Source organism: Gymnoscopelus microlampas, assembly GCF_963454915.1.
Source record: "Gymnoscopelus microlampas genome assembly, chromosome: 11".
NCBI lineage: Eukaryota > Metazoa > Chordata > Actinopteri > Myctophiformes > Myctophidae > Gymnoscopelus > Gymnoscopelus microlampas.
The window spans coordinates 19,077,313-19,097,061 of record NC_139948.1 but is presented as its reverse complement, the minus strand read 5'-3'; the positions used below and the strand labels follow the sequence as shown (position 1 = coordinate 19,097,061).

Genomic DNA, 19,749 nt, shown 5'->3' with positions numbered 1-19,749 from the left:
CACACACACACACACACACACACACACACACACACACACACACACACACACACACACTCTCACACCTAATAATCCCATACAGAGTTAACACAGCCTATTAGTGTTTTGCAGTATCAGGTCAACAGCTCAACAAGATAATCACATTCAGGGACCCTATTTTGACCCCATTATAACCACTCAGGCCATATTTTATACTTTGAAAAAGAAAGGAATACTTTAGGATTTTTTTGGAGGGGGGGGGGTTGTTTTACATATTTTCTGTTTGCTACAGAGATGGAGAGAATAATAAAACATTTGGTCTCCTTCACCAATCACAGCAGTAATGGCCATACATGTCTATATAATGTCAGTTACAATGATACAGTCTGGGCCCGTATGGACATCACATTTCTATTGGCCACATGACCTCACAGTTTATTTGCCTGAAGGCATGGAGCGTTTCGCTTCGCTGGTGAATCTAGACTGGGCTAAATTCACTTTGCGGATGGCAGATCCGGTCTGGAGCGGATACGGAAACGGTTCTACAAGTGTGAGGGGAATTTACCGACTATAGTAGGCGGGGTGGGCTCTTCTAGACCGGATTAGAGCACTGAGCAGTGAATAGAAACCAAGCCTGGTTTCAAATCCGACCATCCGACGGGGCTGCCTGTGTCTGTCTGTCGCGCTGCTCCGAAAGTAGCCGATTTGTAAGCTCACACTGCTTGGCGGGGGAGAAGCGTCGTGGGCTTGTAGGTCGACTATCTTCCGCGCGCGAGACCGTCATACGACGATGTATAAAATGTGGCTTTACGAGCCAGCCTCAGTGTTGCCAATTGCCATGTCCGCTTATTATAAGCGACGTTGGGCTCATGTTTCTGTGTTGCTTGTAAATATTGATAGTTGCAGCGGGTTGCAGTTTTTTTGGGCCGTGTTTCTAGTGCTTATTTGGGCTTGTTTCACACATTTTTAATTATTTTAACCAGTGGCTCTCAAATATTTTCAAGTCATGAACCCCCAAATTAATATGTATTGTTCCTAACCCCCATCTGAAAATGTTTTGCCAGTGAGCCGATTTGTGTCGTTAGAATGTTTCAAAAATCTTCCAAATATTCCACATTTTATATATATTTTTAAATACCAGACACAATACACAAAATAGCTCTCAACACAGCGCGTTGTGAGCTTGTAGATCTGATATGTTCAATGTAGCTCTGAAGTGCAGGTTTAAAAATGGCTTTAAAAGTGCCCTAGCAATTGCTTCTTTTGGGCTTGTTTTCATAGACCTGGTTGCTTATTTCTATCACATAATCTGGCAACCCTGCTTACAGCAACACAACAAACGCTTAGGAGTGAAGCAGCAGCAACACGACAACTTTGTAACGTAGCTATTATGGCCCAGGCTGTACCAGCAGTAAACGTCCTTGAAGTCAACAACTCTCCCATCCACGTGGAACACGACAAGAAACGGCGGCAGTTTGTTATAAGACTGAACGGTACGTTCAACAATGACATGATGATGTTAATAATGTAATGTCTGCAGGCTAGCCTTGTGTATATACAGTGCTAGCTACTGTGTTGGGATACAAACAAAGAAGAAAATACCAAGGAGTGGTCTGTGACGTTAAAGGGGATGTGCGGCATTAGCCCTGAAACATGACTGTCATGGATGAACTTCAACCTGGTGTGGCACTTTCTCCCTTTTTGGCCCGTCCATCTACATAAACGTTCAGATTTAAAATATAAAGTGCTTACCCCATGGCCACTGATGTTACAATTCTGTTCGGGCCCTCAGAAATACCTGTATCTTCCGTATTGATCAATAAAAAGCATTTCAATCCGATCGATGTTCATTTTCTCCGTATTTTCGTCATATGCTTCCAGCTACGCGACCCTATCGGTTGGGAGGTTTATTGCACTCTGTTACGTTATAACTCTGAGAAAATCGCCATTGATCAGATTAAAATGCTTTTTATTCAACAATACGGAAGATACGGGTACTTTTGAGGGCCCGTACATAATTTTAACATTCGTGGCCATGGGGTAAGCACTTAATATTTGAAATCTGAACGTTTATGTAGATGTACGGGCCGTAAATGGAAAAAGTGCAAACACCAGGTTGAAGTAAATCCATGACGTGTGATCCTTGGCTAGTGCGGCATGTAGTCGCAGGCAGACTGTCCAGACACAACATTCGACGAAGTGTCGATTGACAAAAATGACTCGTTTAAACTACTACACTTGTTTCAGTTGGTATGACCATTTTGTGTCGAAGGAAACACGGGTCGTGCGACTTTTTCTCGACTTTGAAGCACTTCCGTGTTCCATTACTTTACGTTTATGTGTGACGTTGCGGACGTATCCTTGGTAGTCACTTAAACGTTCCTAGGCTAGGTGCTAACTTTGTCGTCTATCCCCTTGTTGAGAACTTTATTTCAAACACCAACGTGTCATTGAGTCAATGTAGGCATCAGGAGGCCATGTATTTGGTCAGATTAGTAACTATATCACTGTCATAATGCGTCACCCCTCAAAACGTTAGGCAGTGGTGTAAAGTACCTAAGTATATGTACTCAAGTACTGTACTTAAGTATCATTTTTAGGTATTTTTACTTTACTGGAGTATTTCCAATTTTCAGTAGTTTTACTTCTACTCCACCACATCTCAGAGGCAAATAATGTACTTTTACTCCACTATATCTATTTGAAAATGAGTTACCAGTTACTTTGCAGTTACATTATTATATTATAAAACCTACATTAGCCACTTTATCCCCATTTTGTATGTGGGCTATTTGAAAATAGCCTCGCGTTGTGTGCTTGTAGATCTGCTATTTTCAAACATTTTTAGTACTTTTACTTTTGGTACTTTAATAGCCCTGAAACGTGAACCATGGCTAGTACTTTAAGTATATTTTGATGCCAATACTTTCGTACTTTTACTCAAGTAACATTTTGAATGCAGGCCTTTTACTTGTAACAATATTTTTATATTGTGGTATTGCTACTTTTACTTAAGTAAAATATCTGAGTACTTCTTCCACCACTGACATTAAGCAGTACTCTGCTTTGATCCTTATGACTTATGTCCATTTCCTTTATTCCTAAAAACCCACACCCTCTAACTTCCTTTCATCTCAGGCATTAAATATAATCCTGAACATCAGTTATTCTTGTAATGTAATGTAATGAGATTACACTGTCAGAGTTAAATTGACTCTGTGTACGAGACCTGGCCTGTCATTGTCATAATTCGTTACCCAACACCCAAGTCATGATAACTTTTAATTTCTCTGCATTTCAAATATCACCCTTATGCACCAGGTAATGCAACTGTTATTTTATTTATTCAATACTTGTTGGCAAGACAGTTCAAAGCGCTAGACCAGTGGTTCACATGATTTTGGGGGGGTCCCCAGATGACAGTGAATTGACAATTTAATGACTTTTAGACTTTTTTTAATAACAAAGAAAAAGACCATTACTGCATCAAAAGTGATCAACAAACTATACTTTAAAAACTGGTCAAACATTGGCCAAATTGTCAAATGATATAAGAAAGGGGCATCAATTGTGAAAATAGCAGATCTACAAGCACGTTGCGAGACGTTGTGAGCTTGTAGATCGGCTATTTTCACTATTTATCTGGAACCGAGTCAAACTAAATGTAACGCCTACAATTCCAAGTGCTTATCAGGGTGGGGGGTCCCCAGTTTAAATACGATTATTTTGGGTGGTCGCGCCCTGAAAAGGTTGAGAACCACTGTGATGGACAACCATACGTTTCAGATTACTTGCCATGCCAGTGGTTCACTGGGACCAATGGCCTCTTAATTATAATTCTACGCCCTTTACAAACTGTTTGGGTGGGATGCTCCATTGTGTCCCGTTGCTTCATGCCTACTTTGCCTAGAGACCTTTGGTTTGCTGGCTCAGCTAGACGGTGAGGTCATCTCTGAGAGAGTAGCCATTGAGTAAAGCCTGGTAGACACAAGGCTGATTAGAACGAACGGAGAGATAAGACATCACAATTCTTTCGGCTTCATAATAAGTACCATTTGCCAGTGCCATGGGGGAAAGTTTGTTGAAGACACCGACCCATGCTGTAATTAGCATGCCATGAACCAGGAATTGCTGATGCAACATTAAGTGGTTACGATCTTTTGGTTAGGTTACACTCTTCTTTTCAATGTCTGCTGGCTTTTTGTTTCGCTGAGCCAGACCACGGGCCGAGAATGAGTTGGGACCTCAGTGAGGTGTGGACAGCTATATGGGCAGTTGGGCACAATACAGACAATTCATTGTATCAACTCCGCGAGTAGACCAAAAACGAAGGGAGATGGAGGAAAGCTTGAGGCTAGAATACAGCAGACTGAGATCCACTGTCTTTTAGCACGGTGTTCCCACCCCGCTCCTCATGCTCTCCTGGCTAACAGTGGTCATTGTTGCGAGAGAAATAAGCAACCAGGTCTATGAAAACGAGCCCAAAAGAAGCGACTTTAACACATGAGCACTGTAAACCTATATACATCGGCCATTTGAAAATAGCAGATCTACTGGGTCCCTGGCACAAAATGTTTTCAGATGGGGATACGAGGACAATTACATATTAATTTAGGGGTCCTTGACATGGAAATGTTTGAGAACCGCTGGTTTAAACAGCATTAGGAAGCAAGCCCAAATAAGCAACCCGCAACTACCAATTTTACAAGCGACTTTACTTTACAGATGAAAAAGCCCAAAGTCGCTTATAATAAGCATAAGTACTCCTCTCCTCTGCCCACCCCCCGGGTCAGTGTCTTCTCAACAAAGCATGTCTGGTACGGACTCTGCCACCATTACAAAATCATCCAATCATTACCATATATATTGCATGGGAACATCATATCACAACCCTGAACAGCAGGCACATTGCATTGACATCATGATTGGACATGCTATGGGGACACAGCTGTCAATCATCATCATCATCAGTTGCTCCTGTTCTCCGTAGAGTTGTTCCGATACCGATACCAGTATCGGAAAAGCTGCCTACACTGCCTAAAATGCTGGTATCATCGAGTATGCCAGTCTATGCCATTCCGATACCACGTTATTTATCACATGATAATATTTCATTTACAGTCCTATTTTGATTGCTTCAGTTGATTGTTTATAACTGTTTTATACTCTTACTGTACTATTTACATTATTATTTTACTTACTTGTAGCTGCACTTTAACATTTTTATGTATTATTTATTTTTATTTATCAGTGGTTCTCAAGCCTTTTAATTTCAAGGAGCCCCATAACTCTTAGAGTCACAGACCTGTAAGGGTCCACTTGGAACCCCCTCAAGGAACCCAGATGGTCTCTGGACCTCACTTTGAGAACCACCGTCCTAGATGTATTTAAATTACACACTGGTATCGGATCGGTACTCGGTATCGACCGGTACACAAGTTATCGGTCGACCGATCTACAAGCTTACAATGTCTCGATGTAGATCGGCTATTTGAACTATTTTAAAATGTTTTTCAAAATAGTAAAAAAAAATACACAACAAGTTTAGGTACAAGGGTCAACCCCCTGTCTGGGGGCTAACAAGGATCACCTGATGCTGAGAAGATTTATAAAATTATGTTGAACTTAGGTACAACATTGGGTTGTATGCTGCAGCTGCATGGCCATGATATAAGTCCAAGTTGTCAATCATCTTCATCATTTGCACCTGTGCTCTGTGAGTGAGGGACATGTTTTTTGTCTTTCTCCAATTACTGTCATACTATAGCAAAAATGCTTTTGTTTTGTAATATTTTTCTTAGTGCCTTTGTTGTTCCTTGAAAGCATATGTGGTCAAACGGTAATGGCCTCTGATAGAGATGCGAGCACGGAGCAACAGCTGGCAAGATTAATTGCCAAGTTTCAAGATTATAAGCTAATTGTGAAACCCAGAGACCCAGACAAAACGGGTCTCAAAATCACTCTTTTAACACACAAACAAACACATTCAAACAAAGCAGACTCTGCCAATATATAAAAACAAGGCCTGTGTAAGTGAAAAATGTCTCATCGTACCAGATGGGATCAAATCGCAGTATAAACAAATTATGAGTGTTAACACAACACCATAATGTTTGTTTCTGTCCATAGGATCACATGACCGTGCAGTACTTCTGTACGAGTATGTGGGCAAGAAGACTGTGGACTTGCAGCACACTGAAGTTCCAGATGCTTACAGAGGGAGAGGTATTGCCAAGCATCTGGCTAAGGTAAGACCTATAAACGCTTTCTGTGGAGGTTGAATTTGACAAGATGAAACTTATAAGTCACTGTACGGAAATGATGGAGTCACGGAGAAGAGTGCGGCCCTGCTGAAGCCAGACTCATAAAACACTCATGGCTACTTGTAAAAGTGTGATCTAGTTCCTGCAGTCAGAATGTGAAATTCTGCATTCAAATTACACAGAGTTTTCAACTGAGTGCAAACATTTGTATTCACACAGACATCAGACGCTTAACATTGTATACAAGACTTCAAGCATGAGATACAGGATATATTAAATGGGTATTTATTTTTTATTTTATTGTTTTCTGTTTGTAGGCAGCCATGGATTTTGTGGTGGAAGAGGACCTGAAAGCCCACTTGACATGCTGGTACATTCAGAAATATGTCAAAGAGAATCCTCAGCCTCAGTACTTTGACCATATATATCAATGACCCCACAAGACACTGTTCTGATAAGGGGTTGCGTGTGCGGGAACAGACTCCTAAGGGAAAATAATGTCTATGTGCTTTGAGGTTGGAGAGAGACTTGACAGCCGAAGGACCTTCCAAGCTTTGCTAGACACTACGTTGTGTGGATCCAGAGGGAGATTTGCACATGGCAAAACTTCTGTCACGTGAATGCACGGGTGAACAGTGGGTTACGTTCATAAACGGCAAGATACACAGACTTGCCACATTCGGGAAGTGAATCTTGATACAGTAGTTGATCGTTCACATCCTTCAGGAGCACGAGTAAAAGAACCCAACCAAAGCTCAAGCCTATTACATCAGTGGTTCTCATACTTTTATTTTATTTCATGGAACCCATAACGCATTTGTACACTCTCAGAGTTACAAAACTGTAAGGGAGTATTTGGAACCCCCTCGACTCGAGGAACCCTGAGGGTCCCTGGACCCCACTTTGAGAACCACTGTATTACATAATTTAAAAAAAATAAAATGCATAACATGGAGGATAGATGATAGATAGGCCTATGTCATGTACTACAGAAGCAAGGCATGGCCATGTAATTGAACAGATGGGGAAATAAGTGATAGACAAGTATGAAAAATAGAATTTTGTGATGTTTTGGATCAAACCAAGAGTGGCTATACGCATCATGGCTAATTGAGAATTTGATTTGCCATTTTGTGGACATGCAGGTGATGCTTTAGATTTTTTTTTTCTTTTACCCCCTTCCATACTTTGCCTGTCTTTTTTAGTTCACTTGACATAGGTCTGAAAAGATAACTAACTCAGTAGTAAATGTCATGTGCCGCACTGGATCTTGAATATAATGGGCTGATAGAATTGAAAGGGAATGTTTCATCAGGCCTTGCAATTCAAAAGAGATGTTCCTTCCGTTTAGGCAATATTTGTGTCACAGTGAGATAGGTAAAAAAGTATTCTGGGATCTTTTAGCTACTGTATAAGTAAATGCAAGTTAACCAAGGTATTTTTCCCCCCACAGGTGATTGATTTAATTAGTAGGCATTTACTTTCCAAACTTGCTATTAAATTATCTCTATATATGTACTTGTTTAACAATTTGGTTTAATTAACATCACATGTAAAAACAACAACAGCCAGCTGCATTCTATTTATTTTTCCACTAACCATTTGCATGAAGCATCTTTAAGATTGTCTTTAAATTGCACTTAAGATTTCCTGAAAAGTAGGTAGTGCAAAATGTTTTGTGCAAAAGGGTGTTTGATGAAGTTCAGCAAAAAAACAACTAAGAACAAAGGAGATAAGTGGTCTCAGAGTGTGGCTCATGTGTCTCTTGAATAATTCTTGCTCATGGCAATCTCCCTTTTTGAAGGGAATAACACCTCAGGTTTTGCAACACTGCCTTGCATGGTAGATATGGACATACAGACTATTCAGTTAAAGTGATGTTACATTTTGACCATGGTCCATGATCTAAGTACATCAATCACTGTGTTGATGTTGTGTCTGTGCTCCTTGAACAACAAAAGTAGAAATTCAATTAATTCTCGTAGGCCGAAACGGGTCTCAACATCACGCTTTTAGCACAAACAAAGCAGATTCTGCAGTTGTGTGTGAAATATATCATTTTAAACCTTTTTCACTGTACAATAATTGAATCACTACTTATAGTTCATTGACCACAGAAAGCAGAAGCAACATAATGGTAATCAAAAATATTTTGACTTCAATCATGGCCAAGGTTCATCATCACTTCAAAGTGCCATTTACACCAGTTCATGGATACTGGTGGTTATGGATGTATAAATAAAATTTGAGTTTGCTCAGCTATGGCAAGGGCCAAAATGTACTCATTGCCATTATATTATTGGCTAGCTCAAAATATCTTGTTTATTCTTTACTTTTGTTTTACTAAATAAATAACTCACTCAAACACTCATTGCAGGTGGTTTCATCATTAAATGAACAGTATTTGTAATTACGGTGTCAAATATTGATTGTTTTACAGGTTGCAAAAAAGTAATATTGGGTATTTCAAAGGATACTCATGGGTGCTGGGCTTAAAGTACTTTAATATTTAAGAGGTAGAGCCCGCACACCAAACTAAAGACATCTTTATTTGAAAAATAAAGGTCAGTTTAACATGCACACCTTCAGTCATTCTTAAAATGCTGGGCCCCCACTGTGTGTGTGCCACCCCTACAAGCAAAGACTCATCACCCTTAACCCAGCAAGACCTGAAGCTGATTCTACAAATGTCTTATTTCTTTCTGAAAAACATATCACTAAAGGCCTATGCTAAAATATTTTCATGTCAAGGAGCCCAAAATGATATGCATTTGGTTGCCGATCCCGACCCGTTCAAAGATTTGCACAACTTTTCAAAAATAGCAGAAAAAAAGACGCTATGAGCTTGTATATCTGCTATTTTTGAACAGCCAAAGTATAAAATAATGCTTTTTAACTCTAATCTAAAATGACACCGATGCATTCCCGGTTTTAATGCGTTAAAGTGCACTCCATGGGTTGCCCTTGACTGGGTGTTTTGAAAGTACGAAGAATATACAGAATACCCAAGCCATTATTTTTTATAATTTCTTAGTTTTTCCACTAGAATAATGGCCTATCTAGGTCTGTGGGTTGTCACCTACCTAGGACATTCATTTCACATCGACCAAAATGCACTATAGTACAATACAGTACCGCATAACATGATACAATACTGTATATCATGGATGCACTTACACAGGAGCAACCTGCACCAGAGAGGATTTGCAAATGCAGACAAATGAGTTTACTTGAGCAGGGAAACGGTACTTCTTAACTGAAACTAAAAGTGAGATAAAAGAAAGGCTTTCACAGAAAGTGTCATTTCATTTTATTCGTTTTATTGTTAATTAATCAATCTGTTCTTCTGAAAACATTAGAAACATTGCACTGGTTTTCATACCAGACAAATTTTATTTGTGTCAGTCGTTTTGCCAATTTTCAAATTCAAGCGCCGTAATGTCAGGCTTCTTGCATTAATATACAAATGATTCATTGTCTGAAGGAGAGTTCCCTTTTCATGAGAAGGGTCAGGGCGGGCTATCTAATAACACTGGCTATTGAGTACATTGTCAGGTATTATACAGTATGACTATGTTAAGGTATCACGATTATAGTCTCGAAGGGATTGGAGTTAAAAGTTAAATAATATTTAGTAAATACAGACAGTTTTGAGTGTGTTAGGTAGTGGATTATTTTTCACCTGACACCCCACTGTCTTTTATTGCATTACTTTAAGATCTTAATGTTCTACAGTCCTGAGTATATATTCTAATGCACATATTTTAAAACACAGAATGATTGCAGGCTCTAGACAGGTTGACGGAAGTATATACAGGTTGCTATGTATATATCTTTTTCCATAATTGTGTATGAACATACTCCTGGCAGCTAATCTAAAACAAAGAAATAGGGGTGTTTGAGGTGTAAAAAGCCATGTCAAACCTCAGTTACTGTATGTATGTGTGTTGGCCTGGTAGATGTTCTACTACTGGGTTTTAGTTTGATGGCTTGAGTTATCACACATCAATATCAGTTTGAATGGTCTCTTCAAAACCACTAGGATCCTGTTGAATTTATTCAACTGTGTTAAACCCTGTTACCCTGACTGTTATGTAGCAACATGACACCTGATCAACATCTCAATAAAGTGGATTTGCTGGTAGATTACCAACTGCCTCACAGATTATGCTGCTGGGACAGTTAACAACCTAACCCAGTCAACAATCTGGTATACTTCTGCCTTTTCCGCTTCCAAGACCAGCTCCAGTGCCCTGTACCAACCGCTGAGAAGGTCAATCTATACTCTCATTGCATGAGACTAGGGCTAAGATGAGACAGGACAGGCCTGTCTCTCTCTCTCTCTCTCTCTCTGTCTCTCTCTGTGAGGGACAGTATACTGGCATGTTACGACAAATATCATATAGCCTCCAACAATTTCAACTGTTACAATAAGATCAGCACAATAAGTCCATCTTCCCTATGACAACGCTCCTCTTCTGGTTCCCAGGCTGTGGGATGACCTTTAACCCCCCCCCCCCCCCCCCCCCCCCTCTGTAAACTCATCTCAGACTCCACCTCACCCCCTAGCACTCCTCATTCATTGTATCACTTCTTTAGTTCTTGTTGCCTATTTTGATAGATGCTACTAGTTTACTATGCAGATGTATGTTGGTTACCTGTTCTTCACATACAGTATGATATGTGCTGTATGTTATTTAGATAGCATGTTGTTTGGACAGAGGTCAAGGTTTAATATTTACCCAGTAGCCTAGATACTAGATACTGTGTAGCACTTAATTCTTTTCTTTGCACTCTATTTACTTCCATTCACTACCATTTTAAACCTGGCATTCTTTAACTACTGTTAATCCATTTACTATGATCTGGCACTTTGTAAGATGCTCTGGATAAGAGTCTGCTAAAATGCCTAAATAAGAAAATAGTAAATACCATAAAAATGTTAATGTACAAATTTTAATGCACAAAAAAGAAATGCATCACACATTATTCTCAGGCACACACACACACACACACACACACACACACACACACACACACACACACACACACACACACACACACACACACACACACACACACACACACACACACACACACACACACACACACACACACACACCTATAGCCCCAGTATGTGCACACATACTACACACCACAATCAGAGCACCCAGAGCTCTGCGGTGTGTTGGTTCCAACCGCCAACATCCCACTCAGCCTGGTGACTACAACCTACAGGCGATGCAACCGTTGGGGGCGCAGTTCCTCTTCTGTCCACCAGAAGGCGGTGTGGTGCTGGTGCTGGAGGATAGTGCTGGAGAAGAGAGCTGGGATAGGCTCTATGCACAGCAGCCATATTGGGAATGAATTGGGCCCCTTCCTTACTTCCTTCACAGGTGTTACCAATGATACTAATTAAGGCTCTGTTCCATTTAGTGTGGCATAGTGGTTGTCTTATTTTCAAGGACCCCCATAACTCTGAGAGTGTAGAAATTACGGGTCCATTTGGTTCCATTTGTACACTAAGCGTTACACACCCACCATAAGGGGCCATTTGGGAACCAAAATGGAGTGTTTCTAGTGAGCCAACATGCATGCTATCAGCACCCTAACCAGAATGGAACAGAGCCTTCATTAGTATCATTGGTAACACCTGTGAAGGAAGTAAGAAGAGGCTCAATTTCTTTCCAATATGGCTGCTGTGCATAGAGCCTATTTGGAGGCCAGCACTGTGGTGGTGGTGCCTGCTAGCCTGGTAAACCCTCCCTCCGGAAATGTTCCGGAGGGAGGGTTTACCAGGCTAGGTGCCTGCTGCTGCTGCTGCTGCTGCTGCTGCTGGGGCATGTAGTTCCTGGCTGTGGGGCTGAGCAGCATTGTGGGGTCGCCGCTTCTTCTTCATCTTCAGAGAACAGGGCCTTCATTCCAATACTAAAATGTCTGCCTCCTCGCTTCCTCCGTCCTCTGTCCTCCAGCATGGCGGTATTACGTGAAATTGGTGACCTGCCGAAATATGTGACAATAGACATCACATGACATCAGTGTCCGAACATAAATCATCGCTTTTTTTTTGCCAAACTGCTAAAAAAGTATTCACTCAATCAATCGATCAATCGATCAATCAATCAGTTATGTGAAGTCCACAAGATGGTCACTTATTTAGGCAGATCACCAATTTCACCGTAACACCGCCATGCTGGAGGACAGAGTACGGAGCAAGTGAGGAGGCAGAAATTTGAGTACTTGAATTTGGCTCGTCTTCAGCCAGAGGAAACACATGCAGCTCCCAGGGAGAGAGAGGAGGCTGCAAGGATACAGAAAATATACATATGATCAGCACAATGATCATATGGTTCTCAAACTTTTTTGTGTCAAGGACCCCAAATTGATATACAGTATATCTGGCCACGGACCCCCATCTGAAAAGGTTTTGTGCCAGGGACCCCCGAGAGGAGAAGACAACATTATTAAACATTTTGCAGATGTAAGCGCGGCACAAAGTGAAGCACTGTGGGCTTGTAGATCAGCTATTTTTGAACAGCCAACATATAAATGGATAAAGGTGTTAAAATGATTTTGATGCTATATTATCTACTCTTGCCCCCCCCCCTCCCCCCAAGGACCCCTGGGGGACCCCACTTTGAGAACCACTGCCATAAAATTTGCTTTGTCTTGCTAGAAGGAAAAAGTAGCTGTCAGCCTGATAAGCAAACATTACAGAGCACTGGGGTTTACATCAACCAGGGCCTGGAGAGTAGAGGGTGTCCAATAGCAGGCAGCAGTGTTTGACATTGACAACACCGTATTCTTACATGAAGCACAGACTAACTTTGTTCCATCTTAATGTTTCAGATACGTCATGACAAGAGAACAACACATCTCACACTTCAACATTGACACACGTTCAACATGTTCCATACCTGTGTTTGTGTGTAAAGCAGAGCTTGTAGATCTGCTATTTTCAGAAAATCTTGAAAGATTGAGACAAAATCTGAATACATTTTTTTTGAAACATTTTAACAACACAAATCTTGCATGTGGGTCCCTGGCACAAACATATTTTCAGGGGTCGGTCTGCAGACAAATGCACTATCAATTTGGGGGTCCGAGACCTGCAAACGTTTGAGAACCACTGTCAGAGGCAAGGGGGTATTTCTTACTTTACTGGAGTATTTCCAATTTTCAATAATTTTACTTCTACTCCACTAGCTACATCTCAGAGGCAAATATTATTGTACTTTTACTCCACTACAATTATTCGAAAACTTGAGTTAGTTACTTTGTAGATTTTGATCATTATTACATAACATACATTAGCCACTTCAGCCCTATATACATTTCAGTCATTTGAAAATAGCCGATCTACAAGCTCATAATGTGTCGCGATGTGACACATTGTGAGCTTGTAGATCTGCTATTTTTAAAAGATATTTTATTCATTTAAAAACTTGTGAAATTGGACATTCTGCATAATGAGTACTTTCTACTTTTGGTACTTTAATTACATTTTGATACCAATACTTTTGTACTTTTACTCAAGTACATTTTGGATTATTATATTACAGTATTTATACATTGCAGTATTGATACTTACTTACTTAAGTACAAAATGTGAGTACTTTTTCCACCACTGTATACCAGGCTACGTGCAACGTGACGTGACACGACACAAGAAGTCGAGAGGTTTGTACAGGACACAGTATGGGTGAGTGAGTTACCTACCTACAATTCTATCGTACGGTATTCGTACCTTCATTTTATTGTGTGTGTGTGTGTGTGTGTGTGTGTGTGTGTGTGTGTGTGTGTGTGTGTGTGTGTGTGTGTGTGTGTGTGTGTGTGCGTGCGTGCGTGTGTAAACTAAAGGGACACGACAAGGTTTCTATACGTCATGCATACGTCATGCATCAAATTTGCTTGCATAAATTGCATAGTTTACTTTGTCTAATATGTGCTCCATAGTTTTGTCATTTTGTGCAGGTCTTAGTCTCCGACCGATGACATATTTTCTTCACGCGAGACAGTGATTCCGTATATACATTTTTTATTATACTTCTGCAACAAATGTAGTCTGACCTCTCCATAATATCACCTATTATAAAAAAAACACGTAAGGAGTGCGACGTACGCTGGCTGGCATACGTGCATCATGGGTAATGTAGTGCGGAGGTTCTCTGCAGTAGCGCATTAAATTGTATGCTTTAAAAAAAATGTTATTATTTAATCTGTCTTCTAATTGATTTGACTGAGTTTCTTGATATGATGTGCTTGCCCATAAGTCGGCTGTTTTTCCTTATTTTCTTTATTTACTTAATACTTATTCATTCATATCTCTGATGCACATTCTATTATAAAAAATGGTTTAAGTAGGCCTGCTACCTTTTTATGAGTCAATGTGTGAAAATAGATGAAATAAAACATGAAATGAAAACTTTAGTTCATAGTTACTTTGTAGATTTAGATTATTATTACTAATCATACATTAACCACTTAAAAGCTCTATATATATTTCGGCTATTTGAAAATAGCAGATCTACAACTACAAGCTCACAATGAGTCGCGATGCCACATATTGTGAGCTTGTAGATCGGCTATTTTCTGTAAGTATATGGTGATCCCAATACTTTTGTACTTTTACTCAAGTCAATTTTGAATTCCGGACTTTTACTTGTAGCAGAGTATTTCTACATTGCATTATTGTACGTATTAAAGTTATTTTTCCACTGCTTCAATAAACGACATTACCCACAGTGCACCAGGGCAGTAATACGTCAGCCGCAATCAGTGTTGTATTCTCCAACATGGCGTCGCTGGGAAGGAGGCGCGGTGTCCCAGTAAACAGGGAGAGGTCAGTTACATTTACATCCTGTACCATTCAACCAACTTATTTTAAAAGTGCTACTTTTTGTCGTCGATGTCACAACGTGGTGCTCTCCTATAGCGCGCATATTGTTCGGGTTTGGCGTCTTTACAACCACACAAATGACTGGAATTCTCCCTTGTATTAGCTAACGTTAGCTGCAGGGTTGCCATGTCCGCTTATTATAAGCGACGTTGGGCTTTTTCTCTAAGGTTGCTTGTAAATGTGGGTGGTTGCGTTTTTTTTGCCTTGTTTTTAAAGTGTACTTGCTTATTTGGGCTTGTTTCTTAAATGTCGTTTAAGCCAGTGGCGCTAAAACATTTTCATGTCAAATACCCCCCCAAATGAATATGAAATTGTCTGCAGACCTCCATCTGAAAATATTGTATGTCAGGGACATACAAGATTTGTATTGTGTAAAATGTTTAAAAAATATTCCACATTTTCTTCAGGATTATTTTGAAAATAGCGCGACACGTTGTGAGCTTGTAGATTGGCTATTTTCAAATAGCCAACGTAAAGGTTTAAAGGTCTCATGTGGCCTAGTCGTTTCTTCTGGGCTTGTTGTCATAGACCCGGGTTCCTTATTTTCTCTCGCACAATCTGGCAACACTGCTAATGTGTGCACGGCTAACGTTAGCTTGTGAAAGGGTCTCGATGTGTGCTCGTGATGTTTGTCTTTTAACACTCTGCCCGACTCAACTATGGCAGAGGTATCCCCAGCCTCGCATTGATCTGATGAATGTGTGTTTTATTCCATGTCCCACACCTCGGTGAATTAGTCTGATTTGGCTAGCAGTGTTTGTTGACCTGGTCTTATAACAAAATGGTATCTAACTTACAGTGGTGGAAAAAGCACTCACATTTTTTTTACTTATGTAAAAGTAACGATACCGCAGTGTAGAAACACTCCGTTACAAGTAGAAGTCCGAAATTCAATACAAAAGTATTGCCATCAAAATGTACATGAAGTACCAAAAGTAGAAAGTGCTCATTATGCAGAATGTCCCATTTCACAAGTTTTCAAATACATTAAAATCCTTTTAAAATAGCAGATCTACAAGCTTGCATTGTGAGCCAACTCGACAAACTTAAGTTATGTTTCTCTTATAAACGGTCCCAATTCCCTGCCAGTTGTATCTCTGTGTACCTTTTTAACATTCATATGTACATTAAGTCCTGAAATGGCGAGTAAACGTGGGCTCTGGGTTTGCCTGCCATGACAGAAAACCACTTTCCTGTCGTGTCTGATAAATAAAATATCTTGGATTTCATAGATGCATATACAAAACACTGGGCTTAACTTTAAGTAACTTTAATAAATAAATAAATAAGTATTCCTGTCAATCAATGTTAAAATTGGAACAGGTTTAAAGTTTAAAACCAGTTTTTAAGTCTGCAAGTGAAAATAAACGCCTAAGCTTAAATATTTACCATAATCACATATTAATTAACCAATGAAATTGTTAATTCCAACTTTGGATGCTGTTTGGCTATGTTACTTTTGAAGCATTAATGCCATGAATGAATATGACTTTAAAACGAGGAGGATGGATAGAGTTGCTGACAGATGTTAGTCATCATGGATATATTTGGTGTGTGACTATGAATATGCATGGGATTTGATATGCAGACATACACAGGAACCATGATTATCCCAAAGGTGTATGGTGAATTTGGGGTCGACAAACTTTGTGCTGAATGCACATTTCTTGTAAGTTTCTTCCGATATTAATGCTTTTCCCCCCACTTTTCCATCTGTCTTTTCCTGTACAGGGGAGTGATGGCGGCAACAGATTGCTACATAGTGCATGAAATCTACAATGGGGAGAATGCACAGGACCAGTTTGAGTATGAGCTGGAGCAGGCGTTGGAGGCCCAGTACAAATACATTGTGATCGAGCCCACGCGCATTGGCGACGAGACGGCCCGCTGGGTCGCTGTGGGCAACTGCCTTCACAAGACGGCAGTGTTGTCAGGCGCTGCCTGCCTCCTTACACCGCTATCATTACCGCCTGAGTACACGCGCTACGTGGCGTTGCCCGCCGGCGCCCTGAGCGTGGCCTGCGCCGCCTTGTACGGCATTTCCTGGCAGTTTGACCCGTGCTGCAAGTACCAGGTGGAGTACGACAGCCAAAAACTCTCGCGGCTGCCCCTGCATACGCTCACCTCTTCCTCGCCCGTGGTATTGGTGCGCAGGGATGACGTCCACAGAAAGAGACTCCACAACACAATAGCACTGGCCGCCCTGGCCTATTGCGCCAAGAAGATCTACGAACTCTATGCGGTATGATCGCGCTCTGAAGAGGATTTAAGAACCAACAGAAAAAATGGAAAACGAAACAAAAAAAAAAAAGAAAATGACAAAAAAAAAAGAACCACCCACCCCCAGAAGTGAGCCAAGTGGAAGCTGTTATCAGGGTCAGGGGTCAGCTCCACATGTGTGGTGGCACTTCCATTTTGAACTTTGATTGATCAGAGGGATATAGCTAAAACTAGAAGGAATTGTTTTTCTTTTCCATTTTCTTTACTCGTGTCGCCAGCACACTTATCTCCATATTACCCTTGCGCCTCCTTCCCTGCGCCCTCCACCTCCTGCATCCTTAATACACCCCAAGCCAGTGCACAAGGGTATAGAAGCAGTTCCTGTGGACTGAATCAGTGTTGCGGTTGAAATGGACAGACATGTTTTTGCGTATACGCGAGCTCTTTTCCCTATCCTCGTAGTTTTACTGTACTCCCTTTCTTGCTGATCAGTACGCCATCTTTTCATTAAACATTAGGATATTTCAAACTCACCTTTCTGTATATAATTTTTAAAAATGTTTTTTCATTAAAGCAATTCCACACAATATGCTGAACAGATCAAATTAGGGGTCGACTGATGTTTTTCTCAGTGCCAATATGATTTAAGTTTATTTAATTACAATATTCTAAATGTCAGTGTTTAAAAAGTTTCAATGACACAAAACGTAATTTAAATGAACCTATGTTAAATAAAATAACTTGTCAAACATGCAGCTTTTGAACTAAATTAAATGAAATCACAAAGTGCATGGAGTACCCAGCAGCAGGCAATAAACTAGATTCATAAGGGAACGGATGCGTCTAGTAAAGGGTGATTTTTTTTTTTTTTTTTTTTTATTGACCAGCAGATCTGCCCAAACAGCTGATGGTACGGAAAAGATAAATTATCAGAGGCGATGGCGGATCGACCCCTAGATCAAATAACAGCACCTTCTGTGGGAGTGTCTTGTGTACACAGACTTGATTGCTATATGAGAGCAAGGGAGATCATCTTCATTTGAAAGGGGGAGGCTTTCAATTTCACATTTCACAGGTATAAGGTTTTTCTAGGGACATTTATCAAATGCCCTCTAAAATGTACACGGTGTACTAGTAATCACACATTAACTGAATACATGTAGAGTAGCCTGCAGTTAATGATTTGGGATGGAAAAAGACTAAGGTCCTCCTAGATGGCTATTGAATTCTTTCCCTGCAGATCATTTTGAGTGTGTGAGTGTTTGCTGCACTGGTTACAGTCTATGGTTTTCACCCTCTTGCCCATGATAGGTTAACTTCCTAATCCAAGTGAATGATGGTTTTCTGAGCAAACTAGTTTGGTACATGATATGACTTAGGAGACTTAAGATGGAAATACAACAAGCTAAAAGAGCGCAAACAACAATCACAATAATACACACACTTTAACTGACATGTCAGTCAAATGACAAAATAGTGGAGTTTATTTTCATGCAGTTTGCTTCTTGCAGGAAATGTGTGCAGTGTCCTGTGCAATATGAAATCTGTCATGCTGCATCTAAAACTATTTTGAGAAATGGACATTAAAATATTTTTTTTGCTGGGCCCAATTTCTAGGAAGATTTACAGAGAATTCTTGGCAATATGGTTCAACTGTTTTTTTAATACCAAATTTGAGACCTGGCGGGGCCTTGTATATACATCAGCATTAATGGGATGTTTGTCAATTATTTAATACCTTCTAGGTTGCAATGGCTTTTGACCTTTTGTGGGTTTGTCTTTAGTACTAGACCCCTGTCGAATTGGGAGGTGTCCCCCCTCCCAACATTTATCCTCCATCCAAGTGTCTTTAAGTGTTGTGGAGAAAGCAAGAGTGTATCTGTCACAGGTAGATTGGCATTCCAGGTAGAATGGAAGTGGAGCGCTTGTTTTTAGGCTCGGTGCGGGGCTGCGATGCCAGGAGGACGGCGACGAGGACAACATGGATGTACATACATACCAGCTTCAGTGGCGCACTTCGACAATCAATCATTAGACACCCCATCCACTACCAGTGGAAGTCTGGGTTTGACTGCCGCTTGGGACATTACTTTTTCAAACAACCGCGGACTACTTTTTTTCGCCGATAAAGTATAGTTTTGGACCATGACGGAGGCGCGCCGAATCAGCAGACCTTGAGGCTGAGGAAGTCGCGCCCGAGCGCCTCCAGGTGCGAGTGCCCGCGACGACCAGCCGATGGTCTGCTGATTCGAATCGGCGCCGTTCGAGTTATGTACCGATAGGGACAGAATCGTAAATGATGTTGTGGGGACTGCATTTGCCCCTCTATGGTTTGCCCCATTGAACTGCCACTCGCTGCACTAACATAGCCCGCCAGCCCGCCCCCGC

At 40.7% G+C, this 19,749-nt stretch overlaps 2 protein-coding genes across 2 annotated transcripts; both read left to right on the top strand.

Moving 5' to 3' along the window:
• Window positions 1–1,329: 1,329 nt before the first annotated feature.
• Window positions 1,330–8,613, top strand: natd1 (protein NATD1). Its single transcript, XM_084072623.1, has 3 exons — window positions 1,330–1,472; window positions 6,109–6,227; window positions 6,560–8,613. The coding sequence occupies exons 1-3, from the start codon at window positions 1,370–1,372 to the stop codon at window positions 6,674–6,676; spliced, it is 339 nt and encodes a 112-aa protein (XP_083928749.1). The 5' UTR covers window positions 1,330–1,369; the 3' UTR covers window positions 6,677–8,613.
• Window positions 8,614–15,012: 6,399 nt separating this feature from the next.
• tmem11 (transmembrane protein 11) lies at window positions 15,013–18,112 on the top strand. The gene is made up of 2 exons (XM_084072622.1): window positions 15,013–15,084; window positions 16,873–18,112. The coding sequence occupies exons 1-2, from the start codon at window positions 15,038–15,040 to the stop codon at window positions 17,387–17,389; spliced, it is 564 nt and encodes a 187-aa protein (XP_083928748.1). The 5' UTR covers window positions 15,013–15,037; the 3' UTR covers window positions 17,390–18,112.
• Window positions 18,113–19,749: the final 1,637 nt, after the last annotated feature.